Source organism: Crocodylus porosus, unplaced genomic scaffold (assembly GCF_001723895.1).
Source record: "Crocodylus porosus isolate Cpor-Errol unplaced genomic scaffold, CroPor_comp1, whole genome shotgun sequence".
In the NCBI taxonomy this organism is placed as follows: domain Eukaryota; kingdom Metazoa; phylum Chordata; order Crocodylia; family Crocodylidae; genus Crocodylus; species Crocodylus porosus.
The window spans coordinates 47,483,145-47,509,161 of record NW_017728907.1 but is presented as its reverse complement, the minus strand read 5'-3'; the positions used below and the strand labels follow the sequence as shown (position 1 = coordinate 47,509,161).

At 60.7% G+C, this 26,017-nt stretch overlaps 1 protein-coding gene across 1 annotated transcript in view; it reads left to right on the top strand.

Moving 5' to 3' along the window:
- Nucleotides 1–26,017, top strand: part of PIK3R3 (phosphoinositide-3-kinase regulatory subunit 3) — a 129,099-nt gene that overhangs the window by 38,115 nt on the left and 64,967 nt on the right. The window contains exon 6 of the mRNA XM_019531351.1: nucleotides 385–470. Within this exon, the coding sequence (XP_019386896.1) occupies nucleotides 385–470 (86 nt within the window). The remainder of the gene's footprint in view (nucleotides 1–384; nucleotides 471–26,017) is intronic.

Sequence of the window (26,017 nt, the reverse complement as noted above, 5' to 3'; positions counted from 1 at the left end):
GTCGTGCCCCCCGCTCTCAGGGCTGCCCCCGTCCTTCACATAAAGCTTCTTGTTTCCCAGGGGCCTATCTGCTGCAACCCAGTCCCAAATTAATATCTAGTGTCTTGAGCAACTCGGGCACTGGCCCAGACTCCTGGGTCTGCTTTGGGCCTCCAGCCTTGATTTGTCCCTCTGTGAAATGGGTGCATTAATCCTACTCTGAGTCCATGCGGCTGCCTCAGATGCGACGTTCCACCCACCGGGGCCGTGATGAGTGGCTGCGGTCCTCTCTGGCACCAGGCTTGTTCCCAAAGGGACCAGGGCAGACGCCGGGCGCGCACACCCAAACGCGTTACTCGCCGCTCCTTCCAGCGCCCCCTTCACCTCCCGCCCTTCTCTCCCCAGCACGGAGGTGAACCCGGAGCACCACGCGAAGATCATCGAGGCGCTCATCCTGGCTGGAGGCGCGGCCGAGAGGGACGTGGCACCCGGTAGGGAAGGGGTTTCCATGGGACAGGCGGGTGGACAGGGCGCGGGATCTCCCCAGCTCAGGCCAGCTGGTTGCATCGCTGGTCTGGTCTCTCGGCATGCCCGAGGAGCTAGGATTGCCTGCCGGCGGTGAAGCAGCCCATGCCACAGACGGGGCAGCGCTGGCTCTCCAGGTCGAGGGGTCGCGTGCGGTGACCCCAGGCTGCAGGGCAGAGCCGAAGGCGCTTGTTTTTCCCCAGGTGCCTGGGCTTTGCTGGCTGCCGCGTGGGGCCGGGAAGGAATTTGTTCCCCTCCTGTTGCTACAGGGCCAGGGCTTTTTTCACCTCGCTCAGAGGCGCTGGGTGGGCTGGGGATGGGGCTGGCACCAACCCACTGGGTCCTGGCTGAAGGGTCTTGCCCCCGCGCTCAGGCTCAGAGCGACGCTGCACTGGGGGCAGGAAGCGGGGGGTCGCCTTCCTCTTCAGCCTCTACCTGGGCTCTCTTGAGTGCATATCAACCCCCTGTGCAGCAGCAGGACGTTGCCTGCGGTCCCCTTGCCTCCCCGCGGCAGGTTCGGGGGCGATGTCAGCGTTGTCCGTGCAGCCCTCTTCCTCGGCTCTCTCGAGGTACCTTTGAACCCGGCCGGCAAGGGCAGGGCACTGCCAGCCCTCGCCCCCTGCTTTGCCTGGGGCAGGTTGGGGGGCGCAGGGTCTGTGGGCAACGCCCCGTAGGCCCGAGCGCATGCTTTCCGACTCGGGAGTGCCAGCCCAGGGCTCCTGCGGCTGGCAGTATCGGCGTGGGACGGCGCAGACACTCCCTGCTTTTCTCTGCGATCAAGATGTTCCTCTGGCAATTTGCAGCGTGGTGGTGCCGCCCGGGGCAGAGACGGGAGATCCAAGGCTGCCTCCCCTCCTGCCTCCTCTGCGCACAGTCATTAGCGCTTGATTGGCAGCACGGCGCAGCCGGGCTTCAGCAGCCACCCGGCTTTAATTGCTCTGCAGGGAATAGCCGAGGGGATGTGCCTGGTGCTGGTGGCGCCTGGGATGGGGCCAGCCCGCGCGGGGAGGGAGGGGAAGCCGGTTGCGCTCCCAGCTGTAGTTTCTGGTCACAGGTGGTTTGTTTCCGCTGCTTTCAGCGCCGCCGGGTCCCGGTTCTGGCCTCGCGTCTGCCACCTGGCTCGAGGTCGCGGTGGTCGGCTTTACCGTGTCCCCCAGTTGCACCGAGCGGTTGTTTCGCAGGCGCCGGTAGTCGGGATCGACGGGGCCGTAGCGCAGTGCCGGAGGCAGGCTGGCGGCGCGCCGGGTCCCCGTGGCAAGGTGTCAAGTCAAGGGGTGAGGTGGTGTTGTGGCCCACGCGGATGGTAGATCAGAGCCCAGCAGGGCAGGGGCAGAAACTGAGATGAGGCAGGAGGTCCAAGGAGCGTGCACAGCAGGGATGCTGCTGGGACAAGTCCCGCAGGGTTTCGTAGTCCCCTGTCAGGGGAACCCCATAGATTCCCCCCGGCGTCCCCATCCGACCCGCTGCCCGGCGGTGCTGCGGACTCGGCCTCTGCCTGCGGGCTTGGCTGCTCTGGGGTGCAACCCCCCTGCTCCTAACACCGCTCCGTTGAGCCTCCCTCCTCGCGGGAGCGATGGCTCGTGTAGGGGAAGCGGGGACAGGGCTCTCCCCAGGGCTTCCCGCAGCAAGGACTGGCCCGTCTACCTGCGCCTGGTCCTGCCTGTTTGCAATGGAGTGAATGGAGCTACGCCTGTCGAGTTAGATGTGAAAACCAAACATGCGCTCGCAGTGGAGAAGTGCATGCGGCGGGGTTGCTTTTCTCTCTGGCTGTCTTTATTTCAGGTCACCCTCTGCTTCCCAGCGTGCTGAGACTTTGGCCAGGATTTTTCTGGCGTCCGCTCCTGACTCAGTTGAGCTCTTTGAGTGGGATGGAGAGAAACTGCCAGCTCTGGCTCCTCTTCCCAGGTCTGATGGGCTTGTTCGTACCTCCCGATAAATCTGCCGGGAGGTTGGGGTGGGCTTGTGCGCCGCAAACAAACACGCAAGCAGAGGGAAGTAGCAGAACAGGTCGTTCCTTCGGGGCTAGATTCATACAGGGGCCGCAAGCATCGTCGTGTCCCGAAGTTGCATGTCATGTGCATGACCTTTTGGCTCAAAATGCATTTTAAGAAGAGGTGATTATTTTTAAAGGCCTGGAAAACACCATCAATGCCCAGAGGTTTCCACGCAGCTTGCGCTCCTTCCCTGTCTCCCTCGTTTACAGTCCCCGCGGTGTGTTTGGCGCGCTGAGCTTTGAAGGCCAAGCAGAGCCCTGCACATATGCATGGCGTTATGGCCTCGAGGACGATTTAGGGCAGCGCGTTCTTGCAGCTGGGGAGATTTGCAAGGGCAAGACGATGCTTTGACAATCAGAAACCAAAGGAGGGGGAAGAGCAGAGCTGTGAGTAGAGCCGAAGGGATGTTTGCTTGTTGCCGCATGGGGCTGGGGGGATTTCTGCCCCGTCCCCCTCGCTGTTTCACGTGCTGTGGGCTGGGCACCTTTCTCAGAGGCGCTGGGTGCCGGCTGCAGCTCAGGCCGGGGATTTGGACTGGGCTGTGCCAATGCTCCTGCTGGGACATAAACCTGGGGGGTCCTGGCTGGGGGGGTCTTGCACGTCTGCTCAGGGTCAGTCCGATGCCATATTTGTGGTCAGGAAGGGATTTTCCCCCCTGGTCAGATTGGTCCAGACTGGGAGGTTTTGCCTTCCTCTGTGGCAGGGGCACAGCCTCTGCCTGGGGTCTCTTGATGTGCATTAACAACCTGTGCGGCCGCAGGGCGTTGGCCGCCGCGGTACCCCTGCCTTCCCTGCGGCAGGTTCAGGTGCAAAGTCTGGTGTTGTGTCAGAGGTGACACAGCTTGCTGAGAGGTCGGGTGATGGGTTTGTCTGGGCTGGTTTGGACAGGGCTAATCCTGCCCCAGGCAGGGGTTGGCCTAGACGTGACGTCCGGAGCTCCCTTCCAGCCCCGCGGCAATAGGAGTCTGTGCTGCTGCGAGACAGGGCACTGCTCCGTCCTGCACAATGCCACAGGTTCGGTCTCTTGTCGGTGGGCAGCGCGGTGTTTGCCAGCATGTAGCCGGCCGTGGTCTCATTCATAAATCGTCGTCCGCCCCCAAACTTTGCCACACTTTAATTGCCAAGATAATACAGCCGTGACCTGACTCACCCTGCTTTGCTTTCCCGCTTTCCCGGCACCTCCAGGGATCCGCGCTGGACCATTGCCACACGACTCCGGCGAGGCGTCGCTCCACAGGCCTGGCGAACAGCCCCTTGGCTACCGGCCTCGTTATCTTCCCCCCTCTCCGTTTGCTTCGTCCCTGCATTGGCACTGACCGAGCTTGTGACCTCCTTGGGTCACCGCAGCCTGTACCACTCTGGGCGCGTGCACAGCGCTGAGCGTGGTCCCAGCCTGATCGTCGTGCAAATCCCTGCACCGTTCTGGGATTAACCGAGAAGAAAGGACACGCGCGAGAAGCCTGAGACGGGAGGAAAAGGGGCAGAGGATCTTGCTTTGCAGCCAACACCTCACCTGGGCGCCAGCGCGAGGCCTGAGCTGCCAGGCCTGCATCCCCGCCGTGGGCAGTATGCTTATGCTAGAGACCAGAGGCTTGGTTCAGACAAGACCCTCCGTTTCCCCAGGCGTGCCAGGCAGTGGTCCCCGGGCGCTGCCCTGCACACCATCATCCCTGCCTGCCATGTCAGCATTTCCCTCGTGGTCTTGCCATACCCTGGAGCCGCCTGGCGCCTCGTAGCGCTGCTGGGGGCAGCCTCTCCGGCAAGCGTGCGGGGCTCGGCCGGGGCCTTGGCTCGCTGACCGGCCGCGCACGTTTTGCAGCCTCGGACGGGCAGCGGCGAGCCGGGGGGAATGCGAAGAATGCAGCAGGGAGCCTTGGCTCTGGGCGGCTGCATTCCTCCCCGGGCGGCTGCGCTGCGCCACGTTCCCCGCGCCGCTCCTTTTCTTTCCTTGATAGCAAGTCCAGGACCACCCTCCGCAAGCGGGGTTTCGCCGTCCCCGCTGTCTTCCTCTCTCCTCGCAGCTGGAAGAGGTGCGGCATGGCCTCCACCCCCCGTGCACACTCATGCACGCGGTCCTGCAAATGCACACGCTGCACACGTGTGCATATACACGCAAAAAAACGGACACCCACACGTGTGCATCGCACAGTCGCTGCCGGGTTATCCACAGGGCCTGCATTGCCTCTCGCACTCCCTGGCCCGCACCGCGGCGCCCGGCCGCAGGGCACTTGGCTCAGCTGATGCCGTGTTATCAGTCCGGCCGTGCCTGGGGGGAGCTGCCCAGAGAGGCTGTATGCTGGCGCACGTCAGGCCTGGCCCACCCTGGCAGCGCATCCAGCTGCAGGCGCCAGGGATCTCCGAGGCTCCCGGCATCTCCGGGCAGGGCAAAAGGGCAGGGAGGAGCGGCTCCGCTTGTCCAGGGCTTCCAGCCATAATGTCCGTGAGTAACATCTATGAGGCAGGGACCGGGCTGATTTCTTTCTCCTTCCAGCTCTGCAGAGAAAGCCGCTCTTTCTGGGAAGCCCCATGGCCCCGGGTCCTGCTCTGTGTGTCTGCCACTCCAGCCTGGAGCCTCCTGCTGCTGCGCCCGGGGGTACGCCCCAGCTCTGCCGTGGCCCTGGTGCAGAGGGGGAAACCGAGACATTGAGAGCAAAGGCTCCCCAGGCAGCCTCGTCGCAGGGCAGGGAATTGAAACCAGGGGTCTGGCGTCCCTGACCACTGGGCCGCCTTTCCCTGTGCCTGATTCTCTGCACTGCAGTTCCCCGACGAGCATTTTTTTGCCTTCCTGGAGCTCCCCTCCCATCTCCCAGCGCGGTGCAAACATAAAGAAAGCAGCACCCATGACGCTTGGGCTTCATGGACCAGGCCACCGAGGCCCGGGGAAACCAGGGCTTGAGCACAGCCCACCAGGCAGAGCCAGGGAAGGGAGCAAGTGTCGCGGGGAAGAGCTGCAAGCAGGGGTCCTTCTGCTCCCAGGGTGGCAGGGCCCTGCGTCTAGAAGAAAGAGGCAGCTGGTGTGAGCCTGGGATGGGGCCAGTGACGGAGAGGCCGAGTGCTGGGATGCACTGGAGCTGTGAGGGGCTGAGGATGGAGGAGACGGGGCCCATAAGCAGCACTGAGATGAGGGTGCCAGGGGGCACCTAACGGGCACCGGATGGATGAGTTTAGCTGGACCAGCTTCAAACCACGGGAGCCAGCTCCAAGCCTCCTCTCCTGTCCCATCCTGCACTGGCCCAGCCACTGCCCCGGATGGAGCGGCTCTTCCACGAGGCGCTGAGCCTGCGACCTACGCGTCGGGTGCAAGCGCCCTTTGCAGCTGGAGAATACCCCGAGCCTCGTTTTCCTTGGCCCCGTTGCACCCTGTGTCTCGCCGGTGCCCTTCCTGGCCTCACCCCATCCCTCTTCAGCCCAGCGAGATCCTCTGGATGACCCCTCGTGGGACAGGGACTGTGGCGGGGTGGAGGCGAAGGGCCGCGTGTCGCGGCTTCAAAGCGGCAGGCCCCGATCGGGGTGGGGAAGTGGTCTCAGTGTGCCACAGCGGGAGCCAGGATGCCGGGGTCCAATTCCCAGATCCTTCGACTGATTCAGTGCGCGTGACTCCTTCGTAACCTGTTTACCTCTGAACAATGAAAGCATTGTGGCTCCTCTGTCATCACGGGATGGTGTTGGGAGGCTTAATTCAATGTTTGCAGAGGGCGAGGAATTATTATTAGCTTCCTAGAAGGAGCCGTAGCTTCCTGGATCAGCTGCCCGGCTCCCGCCACACATGCATGCACACACGCGTGTGCATGGGGGGAGCTGTGGCTTATAATCATAGGTGGGGAGTAGATATAAATACCCAGCCATAACACAGCGGGCGAAGTGCAAATCCCATATAAATAGCAGTCAAGAGTTTACAGCCGGCGAGTGACCTCACCCTGACTCTGGCCTGGATAGACCTCGGGCGAGTGCCTGCGGTTTGGGGCATCATTGCTAATACCCTCGGGGCGAAAGCTCCCTGCCTTCCTCCCACCGTCGCTCTGGCCGGCATTCAACGTCCGGCAGTGATGTTTCGGAGGCCCTGCCTTTCTATGCAGTCCGCAGCCCCCTCGTCACGGCAGAAGAACGAGAACAAGAAAGCAGCCTTTTTGCTCCGTAAAACCCGTGCGTGCTTCTCCAAGCCATTTGCAAAGGGCAGGGGGTGCTGCTTTGTGTGAAAAACAGCGAGGGCATGAAGAGAACATTTTTTTTTGCCTAAATTCCCCTTAAATTTCCTATCCTGGCCATGACTCCAGTGCAGAAGTATGTGAGCTTGGACAAGCCACCGCGGTCCCTCCCTCGGAGGCTGGCGTCGGGCTCCCGTTCACCTCCCCAGGCCTGGCTCCCTGCTCAGGCCGTGTCTCAGCTCTTTCATTTTGTGGCCAAAACCACCTCGCTTTCCGGGCATAAAGGGTGTCCAGTGAAAAAGGAACGCTTTCCAGGCAAACACGTGTTTTCTGCAGTCACTTTTTCACCCCCCACAAGCCCTTCATTTCTGTCAAGACCAAGTCTGGAGGGAAAATTTCAGCTTGGCATTAGGGTTAAGGGCATCAAAGCCCACACAGGCATAGTCCTGGGGTGACCCTGGCTGGCTTTGCAGGTGCGTTCAGCAAGGAAATGCCCATTGCTGCCACATACCTCCAGCAGCTTCCTCCATCCATGCCTCCAGCTAGCCCGTCTCCCAGTGAGCTGCTTGCTGCTCCCGGGGTCGCACCCCAAGACGCCAAGGCTTGCTCTGTCTGCCAAAGTCCTGAAATCTCCCCCCAGTCACGGGGTCAGCCTGACAGCCCTAGCACACATAGGCACAGGCCTGGCCATTGGGAACAGGAGGGGTTAATCCCTCTGCCCCATGGAGGCAGAGTCCCCCAGGGTCGTGTCGGAGGGACCTGAGCATCCCCAGGCTGGGAGCAAGGCCGCAATCAGGCCACCCGGGTGCACATCCCAGCCGGGTGCACAGCGGCTGTCTTGCAGCCCCCATGTCATGGGCAGCCCATGGCTCTGTGGTATGTGATGCACGTGATCCAACGTGGAAGTGGGCTGCAGGGGCAGGGCATGGGAGGGGAAGCACCTTGCTGGGACAGATGGCCTGGTGTGTCCCCTCTTTGGTAAAGGGGTGGTTGTGGCTGGCTGCAGGGAGACGTCTGCTCCCGCAGTCTTGGTGCCACACAGAGGCTAAGGGAGAGGACCGTGGCTGTCTGGTCTCCAAGATCCTTTTCTGCCTCTGCGCTGACGAGAAGGGCGTCCCCCAGCCTGTAGGTATGGTGCCGGTTCTTCCTCCCTGGGTGCAGCACCTTGCACTTGTCGGTGTTGGATCCCATCCTGTTCTCCCACATCCGCCCACCCCTGCAACCTGTCCAGGTCCGATTGCAGCCTATTCCTCCTGTCTATAGAGGAGGCAGGTTCCCCAGAGACCCCCAGAAGACCCTGTGCCCCACTTCACAGGGCTTATCGCCTGAGAGGGTTGCAAGGGCTCTGTAGGCTGACGTGGCAAGAGGGGATCGGGCAGGGAAGACTGGGGCTGGGGTGCCTGTATCCACCCGGGGTAGGTGCAGGGGGGCTGGGGCATGAATAGGGGCAAGGGGGGCAGAGCCAGGCCGGGCCCTTTGCACACAGATCCATGCCACCCTCTGAGTGCCCCCTGCCCCGGCTTTCCCCATCTTCCCCCTGCCAGTTACTTTGCACCTCACTGCCTTGGGCCTTTAACCACCCCCTGGGTCGGGACTTCCTGGCTCGCTGGCGACCCCAGCACCCTTTGGGGTGTCCCTGGATGAGACACGGCCGCCTCCAACCCATCCAACCCCCCCTTGGGCCAGCATCGACTGACATCGCGGCTCCTCCGAGCCGGCATGACATCATCTCCCTTCCCTCGCCAGGCGCTATTTATAGGCCCGTTAATTGACTCCCCTTTGCTTTATTATCTGTGCACAGGCTCTTTCTCCCCAGGCTGCAGAAGCCTCTTTTTTTTTTTTGCTCATGATGCAGCAAAGCTCAGCTCCCCGGCGAAGCAGGCGGGGGGAGGCCGAGAGCAGGGCCCCATCCTGCGAGCCAGATGTGTCCAGGATAAAATTTTCCAGCCGCTCCACGGCCCAGAGGGGAAGGGCTGGAGCCACTCGCTGTGCCCAGGGGAAAGCAGGAGGGAGAGAAAGCACCGACACCTCAAACTCCCTGCAGTGTTAAGGGGGGGAGGTGGAAGACACATCCCCATCGACATCTGCCGCCAATGTTGGCCCAGGCTGAACGCGGTTTCGGTTTTCCTTCAATCACCAGCTCCCGGAGTCTTGTGAAACCCAGAGGCTATCAGTGTTGCCAGCCTCCAGCGAGGGACCTGCTTAGAAATGGGGCTCCAGGAAGCTCAAAGTCTGGAAGAGAAATGCATTTAGAAAGCAAATGAGGGGTTATTTTTGTAGTCTCATGCTTTCTCCCTGCTGACCTGGCCCCCGATGCCTGGCAATGCCGGGAAAGCGATGACTGCAGTCAAGGCCTGTCGGGTGGAGGGTCCCGACTCACCCCTGGCTGCGGTTGTTTCCCGCATGAAGGCGGCACGGTCTAGAAGCAGGAGACCCCTTGTGTTACGCTTTTGGGGTGCACAATGTGAGCACCCCTTGTCTGTAGGAGTTGCCCATTTCCCTGCCTTGCTCTTTTGGCTTCCTGCCCCGGATTCTGGCTTCCCGGGGGGAGGCTGAAGTGAAATCAAGCTGCCTGGGACCTAAAAATAACTTGCAGAGACCTTCCCTAGCGTGAGCTTTCTGCTTTCCAAGGGCTTCGCTCTCAGCGCTAAACTGACGCTGTCTCTTTAAATCAGCTGGCTGTCATTTCATTGGTGGAGCCTGTCACTGGATGAGGACCCATCATGGAGGGGGGGTTCCCCCTGGAGCTTGCTGGGGATCCCACCCGGCTGGTGGAGATGAATTGCTCTCCCTTGGTAGAGCCAATTGGTTTCCCCCTAGTAACAGCTGGAGCAATTACCGTACTGACCCATATACCACATGCACCTTTCCCCCAAAATTAGCAACTGAGAATTGCAGCGTGCGTCTTAAGTAGGGGAGTGCCAGGGTGATGTTGCAGACACGACAGTCCAGGAATGATGCCAGCGGCAAGGGTTTCTTAGGGCGACAATGGATGCCTTGCGTTTGAACGCTGATCTAACTCTATCCCAGCTATGTAGTGGGTCAAGTAACAGAGATCCCCTTAAGAAATCCTTGCCTTTCTCTTCAACAGGGAACTTGAATCCAGTTTGATTCAAAGGAAAACTCTTTTTCTTTTTCTTCCTTCTGCCTTCCCAAAGCAAGATGTGTGTTGGGGGGGGGGGGCGCATGGTATGCTAAAAAATACGGTAAAACCTGATGCTCCCCTTTCTTGGGAAGTGAGGGAGCTCTTCTGCATTTCCCGGGCTTGGGGACATGAGCATGGCAGCCATTTCCATGGGGGTTTCTTGCAAAGCCTGCGGGGACGGGGCGGGAGCTGGGGAAGGAGACAGAGCCCAGAGGAGCAGGGTTTGACGGCAGAGCGAATCAGCAGGTTCCCGGCGGATCCCGCGGGCTTCGGTTTCACGTCGCATCAGGCAGACAGCGCAGGAGTCCCCTAATGCTTCTGTTTAACGGGGTCTGATCTTCCTCGGAGCCTCCTGAAATGTGGACCATCTCCCACGCCGGCTTTTCCCCCAAGCCATCGCTCTTCGGAGGCCTCGCCGGGCCGCACGCTGCTGAAACGAGAACCTCCCCGGGGCCCGCCAGCCTGGCTGCCGGCTGCCGGATAGAGAAAGGGGATACGTCGCCGGCCAGGAGCAGGAGCACATCTTATCAGCCAGCGAGGCCGGACCTCGGTCTGCCAGGGGCTCTGACAGGCCCCCGGACCAGCGTGGAGGGCATGAAGCGCGTAGTCCCCAAGAGGTGGCACGAGCTAGCATCCCGCCTCAGCCAGGTCTGGCCCCGCATGGGGGGCCAGGGGGCACACCCCCCACCCCTGCCCCTCGCCGCCGGGCTGAGCACAGCACGGTCCAGCCAGCGGGATGCCGGCTACCTTTAGGCTGCATGGTTTCTCCCCGGGGGAGTTGGAAGCCGTGTCCCACCCCAGCCAAGAGCTGCCCGTCTGCAGCCATTGGCTCCGAGGCACGAGGACTGGACCTGCTCCCTGCCGTCCAGTCTGCCCGAGCGCCGTGGGCATGCGGCCGCCGCTACCCCTGGCTTCGCTCTCCGCCTTCAGCTCTTCTCCAGCCGTTTCTCCCCCGCAGCCTCCTCCCAGGCCGTGGCTCTCCCAGCTTGGATGCTGTCCGAGCGCTCACGTCCACATGCTTCCTTCAGCCAATAAATGCTGGAGAGGGTCTGTCAGTGCCAGGATGCACGGGTTTGCATTTAATTAGTGCCCATACTTATTGGTGACCTGTCCGCACCACCTTGGCTGCTTATACAATTGTGGAGCACAAGCAGAAGACCCCTAGCCACCCCACGAAGCACAGCAGAGCCAACCCTGAGTGCCTGGGGCCTTCCCCCCTCACATCCTCTCCGAAGCACGTCTCCCATCGGACCGGGGGCTCCCGGACAGCCTGATGCTGGCAGTGGCGAGCCAAGGCTGGAGCTGGTGGTGAGGGGACCGGCCAGCCAGGAGGAGATGCCATCACCCCATCACCCTGTGTCCTCCCCTGCCAGTGCCTACGGGGACTCATGGACTGGCCCCTACAGCGGGTATCAGCGATGGGACCACGGGCCCCTGGCCTGTGTGGAGCCCTGCCTGCTTGCAACGCCGCCTCCAGCACCCCGGGCTCTGGGTTTTCTTACCCCGGCAGGAGCAGGAGCTGGGCACGGAGCCATGCCAGAGCACCAGAGCTTTGCCCGGTGCCCAGTGCTGCCCTCCCCGCTCTCCACCTGTCCTTGCTCCACGTCACCAGGAAGCCAGTGTCCCCAGAGGGATCCGCACCTCCTGCTCCCTCCAGGTGAAGCCAAGACCCCCGGCACATCCCGTCATTACCACCAGGGAGAGGCACCTGGGACGCTTGTACACACCACCATTTTTTTGCCCTTTCCTGCACTGCAGCTGCGTGATTGTTTGCACGAGCGGGATTTACGGACACTTTAAAAGTCTTTCTGACCTGATCCCCATGCTGGGCCCAGTGCCCTGCCCCGGACACACCACCCTGTGCTGAGCCGGGGATGGCACCGGTGGCTCCGGGTGCTGTGTGTGCCCCTCGCAGGCACAGGAGACGGCAGTGAAATGACCCACTTCCTGGCAGCAACGGGGGCTGCAGAGCCAGATGCCAGCGGGGGGACCCCAGGGGTGCTGCTGACAGAGCTAATTTTATCCTGCTTACTGTTAATAGTGGACCATGACGCCACAGAGCCGTGTCAGGAAAAACCCCGATGGAGCTCAGGCATCTCTCTGCTCCCGCAAGAAGGATGCCGTGCCCCCACCTCCCTCCCTGGATAACGGCAGAGGAAACCCTTGTCAGGCTGAGCTGGGGGGAGCCGAATCCCGACCCATAGAGCATCATGGATGGCAGTGGGGCAGGCTGGTCCAGCAGACCCGGGCGATCGTGGCCTTGGGATGTTGGCCAAAGGTGTGTCATCCCTCCGTGCCTCGGTTTCCCCATCTGCAGCAGCAACCCGTCTGCCCAGGTGGGCAGCTCTTTGGGGCAGGGGCAGCCTCTGGGTTTGCCTGGCGCAGTGGGGCCTCCATCTCAGCTGGAGATGTCTCGGCAATGATCCCACGGACGTGCCGCAGTGATACCCGGACTCTCTGTGGGCCAGTCGAGCCCCTTCTCCAGGGACTGCCGGGGGCGCTCCCAAGGCAGGCGCCAGCTTTGCAGCTGCTTTGTTTTCCCCCAAGCCCCTTCTCTCGAGGCCCAGCTTGCACTGCCCGTGCCTTGCTCTCTCCCAGATGCCATCAGCTAGCCTCCGACCCTGGAAACAGCAGTCCCAGCAGGGCTGAAACCCCCTCGGAGCTCCCCCTGCGGAGCCCTGTTGCTGTATCGGGAAGACAGGCGGAAATGCACCGGGGCCAGCTCCCAGCCCGCTTCCTCTGGTGCCGAGTGGCCGGAGCAGATAAGGGGTGATAAGGCCGGAGCATTGTGTGTGTTCAGGCACAATAGCATCGCCGGGGAGGTTTCTGCTGCTGGGGCCAGGCTCCGCGGGGGAAGAGAGCTATATATTGTTCCTCTGTGTGTAGCACGCAGCTCAGCACGGTGCCGTCTCCCGGCCCTGCCTCGCTGCGGCCCAGCCCTGGGTGTAAACCTGGGGCGACCAGTTGCCCCGCCTGGGTACCCAGCTGCCCCGGGTGCATCTGGAGGAAGCCCCAGGACCCAGAGCCCCTGTCAGCCAGAAAGCGTCTCACATCCTCCGCTCGGTGCTGCACACGTATTCACGCAGCCTGAAGCTGTAGGCAGCGTTCCCATCCCCTGAGCAGAGCCTCCTGGCACACGTGAGCTGGGCAAGCAGCCCAGAGCAAGAGCGTGCAAGGGGCACGGCAGGGAATGCAGTTGCATGTGCAAGGACCTGTGTCCCCATGAACCAGGGCAGGGGAGCAACATCTGAGCAGGGCCTGCAGGGACGCGTGCAAGAGAGGTGGGGGTGCATGGAACGGCGTGCCAGGGAGGGCATGCTTGTGTGTGTGTCTCGTGTCCCTTCTTCGTGGGAACCCAAGCATCTGTCCCCAGTGGGGTTGTCCTTGCCGGTGGGTCAGGCCCCCTCACACAAGGCCCTCATGCCCATGGCTGCACGGAGCTGCACAAGCATGGGTGACACATGCGTGTGTTCTCATGACAATGCCGGTGCCTGCCTTGCTGATGCTGTAGCAGCCCCTTGAGCTGGACCATGTCTGGCCAGAGGCAAAGGGAAGAGGATCGGGGCACTTCTCAGGGGACGTGTCCATGGCAGACACAGCCCGTGTCCACGGCTTGGGGGACGTGTCTATGGGGCATTTGTAGGCTGAGACAGGTACAAAAGCGCCCCATGGCACACAGCCTTCCTGCCGTGGAAGGGATCTGGCTGAACACCACCCCCGGGTCCCCCTGCCTTCCCGGCAGCAGATCGGGGTGCGAGGCCTGGGGCTGTCAGGGGTGACGGTCGTCTTGCTCCGAGACCGCGCAGCGGATGCGTCTGGGCTGGTTTGGACAGGGCCGACGCTGCCTCGGGCAGGGCTCGGGCTGGATGCGACCCCCGCAGCTCCTTTCCAGCCCCGCGGCTCTGGGATCCTCTGGCTCTACCCCGACGCCTGCACGCGGCGAATGCGACCCCGCCGCGTCCCCCCGCCCGCCCACGTCAGCCCAGGAGATGCCCGGCAGGGAACTTCCCGCCGCCCGGTGCCCTCGCGGTGCCTATCCCGTGGCGGCCGAGCGCGTCCGGAAACGGCTTAGCCGGGCTGGCTCGGGGGCAGCAGCCCCGTGAGTCACCAGCCTCCAAGGCCCAAACTTCCTCCGCTATAAATAGCTGCTGCCTGGCTCCCAGCCCTGCAGCCAGCATCACTGCCGCGTGACTCAAGGCTCACGGCCTGGCGGGCCAGCTCCTCCAGCCGGGGAAAAGCCAAGGTCCCTCCTCGCCTCGGCGGTAACCGGAGCCCCCGTGGCCGTGGATTCGGGCAGGCGGGCAATATGCCCCCTTGCTCCCTAGGGAAGACATCTGCTTCTTCCCCGGGTGACTCTGGGCTCCAACGCTGCTTGGCCCCGATGTGGGGCATGACGGGCACCGCGGGCCGAGTGAGGATAACCGAGCTGGCTGGCCCGTACCCAGGGCAAACAAATGCAGCGTCAGGAGCCCGTGTCCTTCCTTCCAGGCAGGGGGAAATCTCACGGCAGCACAAAACGAGCTGCTCCAGCTGCTTTCCGGGGAAGTGCATCCAGGAGGGCCGGAGCAGGGGAGTGCCGGCGTCGGGCATGGGAGCCCTGGTTGTGCCCGCTGAGGACAGCAGGAGTCAGAGGAATGTAGCACATGGGCTCACCGCCCCTCATGCAACCCGGGGGCTCGTTTAGGGCCTGTTTGTTACCCCCCAGGGTCTGCCCCCCCCAGCCACAGCACCCAGAGCCCAAATCCAAGCTGCCAGACTTGGACCGAGACCGTGGGCCGGAGGAGGCTGGGGGATGCTCGGGCAGCAAGGACCAGATTCCTCCAGGACTCAAACGGACGCGACTGCGCTGAAGCCGGCTCCCAGCTGACCCCAATCAGAGCAGCTCCGTTTGCACCTGCAGAGCGCTGGTGATTCACACCAGCTGGGGTTTTGGCCCCAGGCTGTTGTCTGGCCCTCCATCATGCTCGGGAAGTGGTTGCAAAATCCAGGCCTTGTTTTGAAAGCTTGGACAGGGCTGGGGGGAGGTGGTGGAGAGACAGGACTCAGGGCTTGCATCTAGCAGCCCGTGGGCACTTGGCATGGACCGGGCAGCCCGCGAGGGCCCGTCGCCTGCACTGGGCACTTGTACAGCAATGCAGACGTGTGGGAGACACCAAGCAAAGCAAGTCTGTGTGGGCTGGCGCTGCTGCTCCCCTCCCCCCACGGGGTATCAGCTGTGCCAGATGTTGCAGGGCCCGGATGCCACATCTGGCTGCACCCCGGGGCTCTAAGTGGTGCGGCTGGGTCCGGCTCCCTGGGTTTGGGTTTGGACCCCTCTGGTCCTGCAACGACGTGGCTGCTTTTGGTGGCTGCAAGCTCAGTCCTTCTCCCGCCAAGCAGCTCGCAGGCACAGATAAACGGGGCCCAGCCAGCACTGATTATCTCCAGGTTTGGGAAGAGGAAACGGAGGTCAGGCTGGACTCAGACTCAGCTGTCTTCACTGGTGCAGCCGTGCAGCACTGGGAGGACGCGGCAGCAAGCTGCTTCCAGGCTCGGTTGCCTGCGCTATGAACAAGACATGGTTGGCTTCCTGCCTGGCTCGGCCTTGGTTTCCTATCCGGCCATTGCACCTCATCCGGTCTTTGCTTCGCCAAGCAGCCATGAACTCCGCTTAAGTCCTTCTCCGTCGCCCTGGCATAGCACGGAGCTGCCTCCGCGCGCTCAGTGCCACCCCCAGAGCTTCAGCCGAGGGAGGGCGCAGTTGTCGGTGAACACTACTGAGCTGCTGGACTGGGGAGCCCGACCACGAGATAGATACAGGAGGCAGCTGAGAGCCTCAGAAGCCGTGGGGAGACTTTCAGGGTCGGGAGAGCTTCTCGCAGTCAGGACGAGGTGTTGTTCCCGGAGTCCAACTTGAGTCGGTGCACGGTGCTGTACAAACGTGTCAGGGTCGTTCCCTGCCCTGAGGAACGTGCAGCTCAAAGACCTGGCCCTGAATTTCCAGCTCCAGCGCCGGAGAGTGGTTGGAAATGTTTTTTGACGGGTGCCTGTCAACCCGGCCGGCTAGAAAAGCGCCGTGCACAGTCTTCAAGATAAGTGGCAACTTTGGCATGGCTCAGAAATATGTATATATGTGTGTGCGTGTTTATAAGCACAAATGCGCACACACCATGGGCACGCACGCATGCACACGTGCTGCAGCTAAGACTGAAAACACCCAGGGAGTGAACTGCTCTGACGTTCAAATCCCAGTGCCGTAGCAGCTACACATCCCTGCTCACACCAGCCCGTGCCTCTCAAACGCCCCGCCATGCCCCGACTCTGGTCCTGCCAAGGGTCCTGTGCTCTCACCAGGGCCCTCACAGGATCGGGGCCCTGGTTAAGGAGCTCAGCTGCAGCCGTGGCATGACATAGGCAGACCTCGCTCACATGCTGCTCACTCTTCGCCCGCCTGCCGCGTGTTATGTCGGAGGAAGTGGAGGGGCAAAAGAAGAGCCAGAGGCGCAGCAAGGCAGCTCCATGCCCCGGGATACCGATAGGAGGCAAATCCAGAGTGGAAATAGCACAAAACCATAGCCAACTGTGACAGCAGCACAGACGCACCGTCACCTGGACCAGGGCACTTTGGAAGGGGACGTCCAGGCCCCTCGGGACACGGTTCCCTTCATGCCTGAGGGGTCATGGAGACCGGCAGCTGCAAAGTCCTAGCAGACACTCACTCAAGAGCGGGGAGATTAAAGAGGTAGCGGATTAATAATCCAGTCAGGGGCTGCCAGCTGATGGGGTAATGTCATCGTGATGCGATGAACCCGTGCCCTGATGCATGCGGATGGAGCGGACTCAGGGAGCCTCCTAACCCAGCGGCTGCTCCCTTACCCGCTCCGATCCCCACTGCCAAATAGGATTGCAAGCGGGGCTCAGGAGAGGGCAGATCAGGAGGGATCAGGGGGCTGTTTAAGGACTTTGGGCTCATTAACACGGCAGGGCTTAACCTTTGGGTGGAAGCCTGTTTGGCCTGAAGTCTCCAACAGCCCCGAGCATGGTCATTTGTCCTTGCATCTAAGGGAAGAGCACGGTCAGGAGCACTTGAGGGGAAGGAGTATGTCCCGGTGCTTCGTCCAGGGGGTCTCCGGGGTCAGGACTCACCTGTCAGAGGGGCTCGTAGCGCTCTCAGCCTCAGCAGCGCTAGACCTGAGGATGGTACGGGGACCGTAGCTGGGAGTGCTCGCAGCCCGGGCTTGGGGTCAGCCTGTTTTAGCGGTGTGGACATCTGATAGAGATCTATTGGCCCCACTGCCAAGGTAGCTGGATCCAAGGGCACGGGCCAGGCCCATCTCTGCTTGCTTAGCAGAACAGCTGGGGATGCGAAAGCCAAGCACCAGGGAGCTACGTGTTCTTAAGAGTAAAATATTGTATTTTTTCGCGTACAGCATTCCCAGAAGTCGGCTCCTGGAAATTGGGTTGCGAGTTATGGGTGGGGAAATACGGCAATTGTGGTTTCTGCAGCGTAAGCCTCTGCCAGGGGAAAGCCAAAATAAGACTGTATGTGCTCCATAGGGGCACCGGGAGCTTGCAGGGCCTCCTGGCCACTGCTATCCTGTTACGTTATCAAGGAAAGATCTTTTCTTCAAAACAAGGGGCATCTCTAATTCAGAGGCATGTTATATGCAAAGAAATATGTTGAGAGAGATGCCCCTGGGTCAACTAAAAGACCGAGTGAAGCCTGACAGAGACTTAGCTTGAATTATCTATAGGGCTGTAACGCCCAGAGGCCTAGCCAAACCCAGCAGGGACCGGACTGGCGTCGGAGAAGGGGCCGAGGGCAAGCGAGTTACCCAGCAGCGAAGCCGAGGGGAAATGGGGCATGCTGGGCTGGATTACTCTGCAAAGGAACGGTCCAGCCTCGGGCATTTATGTTAAGCCACTTAGATGCCCCGGAGCCAGTTGGGAGCCATGGCACGGTGCGGTGGGATCAGCTGGAGTTAGAGATGCCATGCAGGGCCACGTGTCCAACAGGGTCGGGCTCCCACATCACGGGCACAGGCAGGCAAAGGCTCATCACAGCCGCTGTCCAGACAGGCTAACATGAGACCAGGACGGGAGCACATTGTCCAAGACATGCATGTGCCGCCCTGTCCCCCGCAGCGCGTTCGCTCCATTATCTCACGTTGGCCTAGCTGTGGTTGCTGCGATCCATTCGCCCTCCTGCTCCTGGCAGGATCGGGGCCTCTCTGCTGCCGGGACCGTGGGACATACTAACTCCAAATGTCCTCCTGCTCCTCTCTTTGGCCTTCAGCAGGCCAAGGCTTGCTTGCAGGCCATTTTCACAGGAGGGATGTCACGTAGCAGCCTGCCGCAGCGAAATGCCTTACAAAGGGACCCCTCTATAGCACCAGCTCTACAAGCCACGGGTGGCCAGGGCACAGCCACGCTCACCAGACTTGCGGGATGTGTTGAATCTGCAGGGCTTATCCCACTGGGATGACAGGTGCCATCGTGCTATAGTCTTTTCTGATCCAGACCGGCAGCTCCTGGTAAAGCATGGACTCTGACCATGCAGGGAATCAAGGCTGGCCCGTGGCCCGTGGCCATTTGCATGGTGGTGCAGCCCAGAGTCACTGGTCTGTTGCATGGTTTGGGGGCCACAGAATAAGCCCAAAGTAGCCTGGAGTGACCCCCAGGAGCAACTTGTGCTCCAGAGGTGGTGACTCTGCTGGTGTCAGAGAGGGCAGGAGCACTGGGGGTCCAGGTCACACACTCCCCCTGCAAAACGTGAGCCAGGCCCACTCCAGGGTGCATCCAGGTCCCCAGGAGTCTTTCCATTGGCTTCGGCCACTTTGGCCCGTGTCCGTAGGAGGCCTGGGCTAGGGCTGCGCCAAGGCTTGGGCCACGGTTCCTAGTTCCTTGCCTTAGTGGGATGGAAACGGCCCCTGTCGACAATGAAACCTTCCTTAAATCCCTGCTCTTTGCCTGGTGTTTCTGATCACGTGTGCAGGCTGGGCACGTCAGAGGAGCTGAGCGTTTGCTGTAGAAAGTGCTATAAATCTGCTCGGCTCAGGGGAAGGCGCAATCTGATATTCCCTAGGGTCCACCTACCTCTGCTCGTTAAGGTTGCACTGCTAAGCCTTTGTGTGTGCCCCCAGGAGCGTCAATGTGGGTAGCGCCATGGTAGTGTGTGTCAGGGTGGTGCCTGGGAGGCTGTCAGAGACCCACCGTGGGCTCTAACAGACCTGCTGTCAGATACCAGGGCACCAATTGGTTTCCTCAGGCTGAAAAAATGGACCTCAAATGCATGAATTAGTTGCAGAGAAACCTGTAGCTGTTGTGCACAGCCCAGCCCAATCCAACCGGTGGGATGGTCTGATGTGCATCACCCCACAGGCTTGCATGTGTTCAAGGAAACACAGCGTCACCAGATACTAGCTTAGGTCTGGTGTCAAGCATTTCACTTCAAAGGTCTCTTCTTTCAAATCCCCCCTTCAGACACCTCTTCTGAGCATCCTGCCTTTCTCACTCTGGCCTCTGTCTTCTGCAGGCCTCCCCGGTCCAAGTCCCAACCAAACCACCGGCAGGCCGGGCCTACCTTAGGAAACGGGCTGTGTTTGGACAGCCTGTCTGCCAACGTGTCTTCCCAGGCCTGGCTTTGCATGTAGCATGGTTTAGAGCTATGTCAGATGGTTGTGGTTGTGGTTGTGGTTATGGCTGTGGTTGATATTTGTGGTTATAGTTGATGGCTGTGGCTGTGGTTGATGGTTGTGGTTATGGTTGATGGCTGTGGTTGTGGTTAATGATTGTGGTTATGGTTGATAGCTGTGGTGTGGTTGATGGTTGTGGTTATGCTTATGGTTGATGGCTGTGGTTGTGATTATGGTTGATGGTTATGGTTGATGGGTCTGGTTGTGGTCGATGGCTGTGGTTATGGTTGATGGTTGTGGTTATGATTGATAGCTGTGGTGTGGTTGATGGTTGTGGTTGTGGTTATGGTTATGGTTATGGTGGATGGGTCTGGTTGATGGCTGTGGTTCGTCTGATGCTCCCCCTGCATTTAGACAGGAACAAGGGCTGATCTCCAGGGCTCCAAGAACGAGTTTGGGGAAAGAGGTTGCCTTGCTGTAGGTCTGTTCAAGGAGCTTGGAGTAGTCCTGGCCAGGGATGGCAGTGAGGTCCAAATGAGCCAGGCCTCGAGGGCAAAGGGATCTCTAAAACAGTCCACAACCATCTAGTGCCTGGCCACGTGGTCCTGGGGATGGGCCTGAGGGGCCTGGAGTGAACACCTCCGCCTGAGCGCATGTTAATGCATTAGTGTGGCCTGCAGAAGAATCAAAGCTGGGGCCGTGTTTGCTCTAGGGCAGTGATTCTCAACCAGGTCCTTTTCAGGGGTGCTACACAATGCTAGCACTGGTAGGTGTGAAGACAAGACAAACCCAGGGGTTTCAGATAGGAATCCAGAGTGTCCGAACCGCTCTGACATGCCGTGGTTTTTCTGGACTTCTTTGCAACAGAAGAATTGCTCTAGTGTTTTTTCTGTAGTCAAAAAACTAGTGAAACCAACAAGTTGGCACTTTCCAAGGTGGGTCTCGAGTCTAATAAGGGGGGTCTAGGGGCTAAAAGTGTTGAGAACCACTGCTCTAGGGTTTCCCAAGCCTTTGGGCAGGAATGCCTTTGAATGGAGCAGGGAGCCATTTCAGGGGAGGGCTCCTGTGCCATAAGGGATGGCATATTGTTTTCTGGGTAGGGGGTTGCAAATGCCCAGAGATTTAAGTGTGGTAGGAGGGGAAGTATGATGAAAACAAGTGGCTGCTGTATGTGATACCTGCTCCTCCACAGCCTGTGCCTGGCATCCAGTGAGCTAACACTGAGTTACCCCGGGGACTCCAACACACCGTTACCCAGGTCGACCCCCTTCGGTAGAGACAGCGATGCCCGAGCCTGCCGGCCAGCTCGTTCCAGCTACTTTTTTGGCTTCCCAGGAGAGACTTGATTGAAGTCTTGGGCAGGTGCATACCCAGGGGCTGCTTGGGAACAGTCCAGAAATCTCTGGGGATAGGGGCAGCAAGAGCAGCCCCACCGCTCCTCAGCTCCCTACAGCAAAAGACCTACAAATGCGAGAGGCACACCTCTGCTGTAGGATGTGGTGTTGGGAAGAGCTGGTCCATGCTCTGGACTGTGCCCTAAAGAGCTCTCCTCCATCCAGCGGGCTTGCTGCCAGGCCAGGGGGATGAGGATGGAGCTCTGCTTCTAGGCATGGTCTCAGGAGAGGTCCCCAGAGCTTCGGGGAGAGGCACTGCAGAGGCTGAAAGAGGGTATGAGAGGAGAAGAGGTCCCTAAGATCTGGGAGGAGATGGGGCAGGAGCTGTAGGGGAAGGCAGGGTCCAGGGGTGGGGGTTTGTCAAGCTGAGAGACTATTGCAGGGGAAGAGGCCAGGGGAGGAGGGGAAAGGCAGGGCTGAGTAGGGGGAAGGAGACCTGGGGACCGGACAGGCAGGGACTTTGTGTCTGGGGTGGGAGTGGGGACGGGGAGCCCAGGGAGGGTTGAGAAGCATCCTATAGCCCTGGAAGCCTGCACCTGCCATCCCGGCTCCCTCCCCTTACGCCAGCATGGATGAGTCACCTCCATCCCTGCCTCTGCAAGGCACTGATGGCATCCCGTGGGCACTGCAGAGTCAGCAGCACCTCACGGCTTGGCCCCGGTCCAGCTCCTGCTCGGGCTGAGGGGAATTTCCACTGACTTCAGCACCGGCCACGTGCCTTTGCGTCCTGGCATGGGGAAGGGTGATCCCTGGCCCACCCGCCCCGGCAGTCAGTGCAAGGCTAGGATCAGGTCCCTGGTAGCCTGCGGAGAGCCTCACCCCGCAGACAGCGGTGCTGCTCTCTGCTAAGCAGCAGGAAGATGGGCCGCAATAATCATCCTCTCTTGCTGGCCCTGGGAAAGGGTAAAATGCAAGGGCAGCACATAAATATCAGCGTGCCCCCTGGCTTGAAAGCAGAGGGGATTGCAAGGCCCTGCATGTGAGTCCAAATCAGTGGTGTTCCTGGCTAGGGGGTCTTGCCCCTCCGCTCAGAGTCAGACTGACACTGCTTTTGATTGTACCCCGTGGTCAGACTGGCATGAACTGGCGGGGGGTTACCTTCCTCTGTAGCAGGGGGCACCGCCTGTGCTTGGGCTCTCTTAAGCGTCTATTAACAACCTTCAGTATAAGCAGCTCGCTGGCCCCCGCGGTGCCCCTGCTTCCCCGGGGCAGATTCCTGTGTGATGTCTGGTGTCATATCAGAGCGGGTGGTGGTTTTGCTAAGAGTTTAGACGATGCATTTGTATGGGATGGTTTGGATGGGGCTGATCCTGCCTCAGGCAGGGCTTGGACTACATGTGACCTCCGCAGGTCCCTTCCAGCCCCGCAGCCTTAGGATTTTATCCCCCTGGGGCCTAACCCTCACCCACTAGCCATTCATTTCTGGCTCTTTTTCATGCATTCAGTGCTCCCAACCTCTCACCCCTGCAAAGGGGAATATTGGGAGGAATTTCTTGGGGTCGTGAGTGGAACTGGGGGGGAGGGAAAGTGGCGCTTAGCTCTGGACGGATTATTGCACTTGTCTTTCAAGCAAGGCACTGATGGCATCCCGAGGGCACTGCAGAGTCAGCAGCACCTCACGGCTTGGCCCCGTCCAGCTCCTGCTCGGGCTGAGTCTGTCTCAGGGAAGCTAGCCAGGCCCTAAGCCTGCCAGCCCCCGGGGCAAGCTCATACAAACCGGGATGCCTCTGCCCTGCCCGCATCCTGCGCTCCCTAGCACGCTGCTGAGCGCAGACAGCTCCGGGCAGCGAGGCCTGGTGAAGGGAACGACTGCGCGCGAGGCCGGGAGGGGAGGTCGCATTGCAGCTAGGAATGACATCATTTTGCTGGCAGCGGGCAGGGCAGCGCGCTGAAGGAGACGGGCTGCTTCTTCCCCTGCGTCGATGGGAGCTAATGGAGCGAGTGCCGGCTGGCTGCAACCTCGTCCTCCGCAAAGAATGAATGGTGCAACCCTCATCAATAAAAAGAAGACAGCAGGCTTGGGAGGGAGCCAGGAGAAGGAGGCTAGCCAGGCCCTAGGCATCTTCCTCCCGAGCAGAGCACGTGGGGGAGGGGAAGGGAGAGCTCCCTGCGCCTCAAGGTTGAAACGGAGCTGGAGAAGGGGCTTGCCTGCCTTTCCCGGGAAAGATCCTAGGGGCACTTCATGCCCACGGGCAAGGGGCGGTCGTGGCAAGGGCAGCAACTCCATTTCTGCAAGGGCCTCACGAACAGCCGTCCCTACCCCCGTGGGGCTGCCATGCACCTGATCAGGTCTAAGGAGAGAGGCCGCAAAGACCCTGAGCCCCCCTGGCTCCAAAGCTGAACACGGCCCCTTTCCCCGCTGCACCAACTCTGCTTCTTGTAGCACTGAGCAAGATGCTCACCCCCATCTCTGGGGGATATAAAACCCCAGGCTCAGCTTGCAAAGGAGCAATCAGCTTCATCCCTTGGAGCTCGAGGAGCCAGGTCCAAGCCCAAGGCAGTGGATGAGCCTGGTCTCCGGGTCTGGTGAGTGCAGGGAACATCCACTGGTGCTTCTAGACTGGGGTGTGCAATGGCAGTAGCATTGCAATGCACGAGTAAACCAGAAGGGTGTACGTGTGGCGGGGGCAGGGACCGAGACAGCACTGCTGCAGTCAGCTAGTTACAGGCGTGAGAGCAAGCATGCTTGGTCCAGCTATTAAACCAACCTGACGCAGGCTCCGGGCCCCGAGCGCTGTTCTGTGCGATCAGCTCCATCGGGATCCGCTGTAAAAGGCCTCCATTGTGCAAAAAGAAGGGGCTCGGTTTGCCCGGGCGCTAGGAGAGAGCCCTGACCAAAGGGGCTGAGTGCGACCCGTGTCACTTGGCCATTCGGCGGCCGTCACGCGTGCCGTTGTGCGCACCGCCCCGAACAATGGCAGGAAGCTCGGTTCGCTGCAAACGCTTCTGTGGGAACAGTGCGTCCCAGCGCCCGCGGGGGCTGGGCTCAGGCTGCGGTCCCGGGGTTGTGTGTGTTCCTGGATTCGGCTGTGGGCGTGGAGAGCTCAATGCACCCCCGTGAACGCTGAGTGAACCCGTTCAGTGGCCTGCGACGGGATTCCCCGTCAGCCTGGACAATGCTGGCACCTAGACACGGGCACTCCCCAACCCACCAGCCTCCCTCGGTGCCCACAGTGGTCTCTGGAGCGAGTTAGGGGAAGTCCAAGTAGCCTTTTCCATGCCCCTAAGGAAAACCTGGATTATTGAGGGCGAGTCCAGGGTTCGTGTCCACACCCCAGCCCTCAAATATTGTCATATAAAAAGCGCATGTGGCTAGAAACCAGTGCCAGGAGGTTTTCCTAACCCAACCCGAGATGGTGCAATCCAGTGCACCAAGGGGCGGTGGCAGCAGGCCAGAATAAATCCCAGCTCTCCTCCAGAGCGTGATCCCGGATCCTCTGTGAGGTTTGGTTTTGCTTTGTGGTCTTGGTGACTCAGACAGCAATGAAAGCCTGCCCTTCCTGGGGAGAGAGGAGGCCTGGCCTCAACCTGTCCCGGCACGGTGGAGGCCAGAAATCCACCAGTCAGGAAAACCGGGCTCAGTGAGGGGGAGGAAGGGAAAGCAAGCAAGAGAGAGAGAAAGAGGTTTCCAGCATATCTTTGAAAATCAATTGCAGAACAAAACCTCTGCACTGGACTTCAATCTTCATCCCCACCCCTCTTTTCTAAAGGAAGCAGCCTCAGCAGCCTTGAAGTCCGTGTCCTTTGTGGGCCTAGGGTGCCGATGCCAGTCGGACGCGCTGGTCGGACTAATTAAGAGATGCCCTTCCTGTCCTCTCCTGAGCCCAGCCTCTGGCCTCTCCGCTAGTCCTCGGGGAGGTGATTTTGGCTCATCTGGCAGGGCAGGGGGCTCTCAAGTCTGAGGGTGCAAGGGCTGGGTCTCGAGCTGCTGCTGGGGCGAGCTGTGACTGCAGCGTCCATCGCACGGTGTCCTCCCTGGACCCCGGCGGCCACCCTCGTGCATGCCAAGGAGCGGGGGCAAGCCGCGGCAGGATCCAGCACACCACGAAGACAGGCAGATGCATTCCCTGGCTGGAGAGAGATGGAGATTAGCCCAGAGCTCAGACTCTAGGGAGACTGGGGCAGTTTGGGTCCAGAAATGGGGTGATGCGGGTCTGAAGGGAGCGGTTTCCCCCTTCCCTCCCTGCACATCCAGACCCCTCACGGGTAAATCGCTCTCGGGTGCACCTCTTTGGAGCCCAGAGAGCAACAGGCCTTGGTTTGGGATCATCCGGAAACAGCACATCCTGTGCTGGGTTGGACGAGACGACCCCGGGAGTCTGAGTGCAGAGCTCAGGCCCCCTGTGTGAAAGCCGGTGCCCGTGACGGCCGGATCCTGGCTCCCGGCTTGGCGCTCGTTCACATAAACAGAAAGGCTTGCCGTAGCCGTTATCCCATCCGCTTCGGCCCTGCTGCTTCTCCTCCTATGCAGCCCGTCTGTATCCCAGCGAAACCCGCAGACCGGTGCCCTTTTCCCCGCCACCTGGAGCTCCCCGCAGCTTGCAGCTGGGAAAATCCCAGCCTCTGATATCACCCACCCAGCCTCCGGCCTCCTGGCTCTTATCAGGGAGACCGTGGCTGACGGGGAGGAGTTGTCCACCTTCCGGCTGTGGTGCTGATGTGGGGACTGCGTGGCAAAGGCCCTTGTCGGCTTCCTGGAGGGGGAGCAGCAGGGCCCGTGGCCCTCAGCCCATTCCCCCTTCCCTGCCTATTGCTTCGGTCCTGGATACCGTGCAGGGAGAAGCGCCTGCTGCCGGCAAGCCCCATGCAGCCCAGACCCCCTGCTCCCCAAGCATCAGGGTGCGATGCTTTGATCCGTGCCGGCCGCTTTCTCCGCGCATTCAACGCTCTCATGAGCTCCCTCGTTTCCCAAGAGCTTCCCCCCCGGAGGCAGGGGAGATGCGGTAGCTTGGCATTTCCTCCTGGGGACGTGGAAGACTGCCAGTGGCAGGCGTCTGCTCACGGAGAGGAGGTGGCCTGTGTCTGGGGAGGGGCAGGGAAAGCCCCTGCCCCATTAGGTGCAGTCTGGGGGTCTCTCCAGGGCTAGGAAGAAGAGAGCCCACCCTCCACTGCACATGCTGGCCTTTTCAGCCCTGCACATCTGTGGGAGGGGTTGACCCCAGGCATTAGCAATTGGCCACTGGAGCTTGTGCAGTGCAAGGAGGGAAGAGCAGCTCTGGGC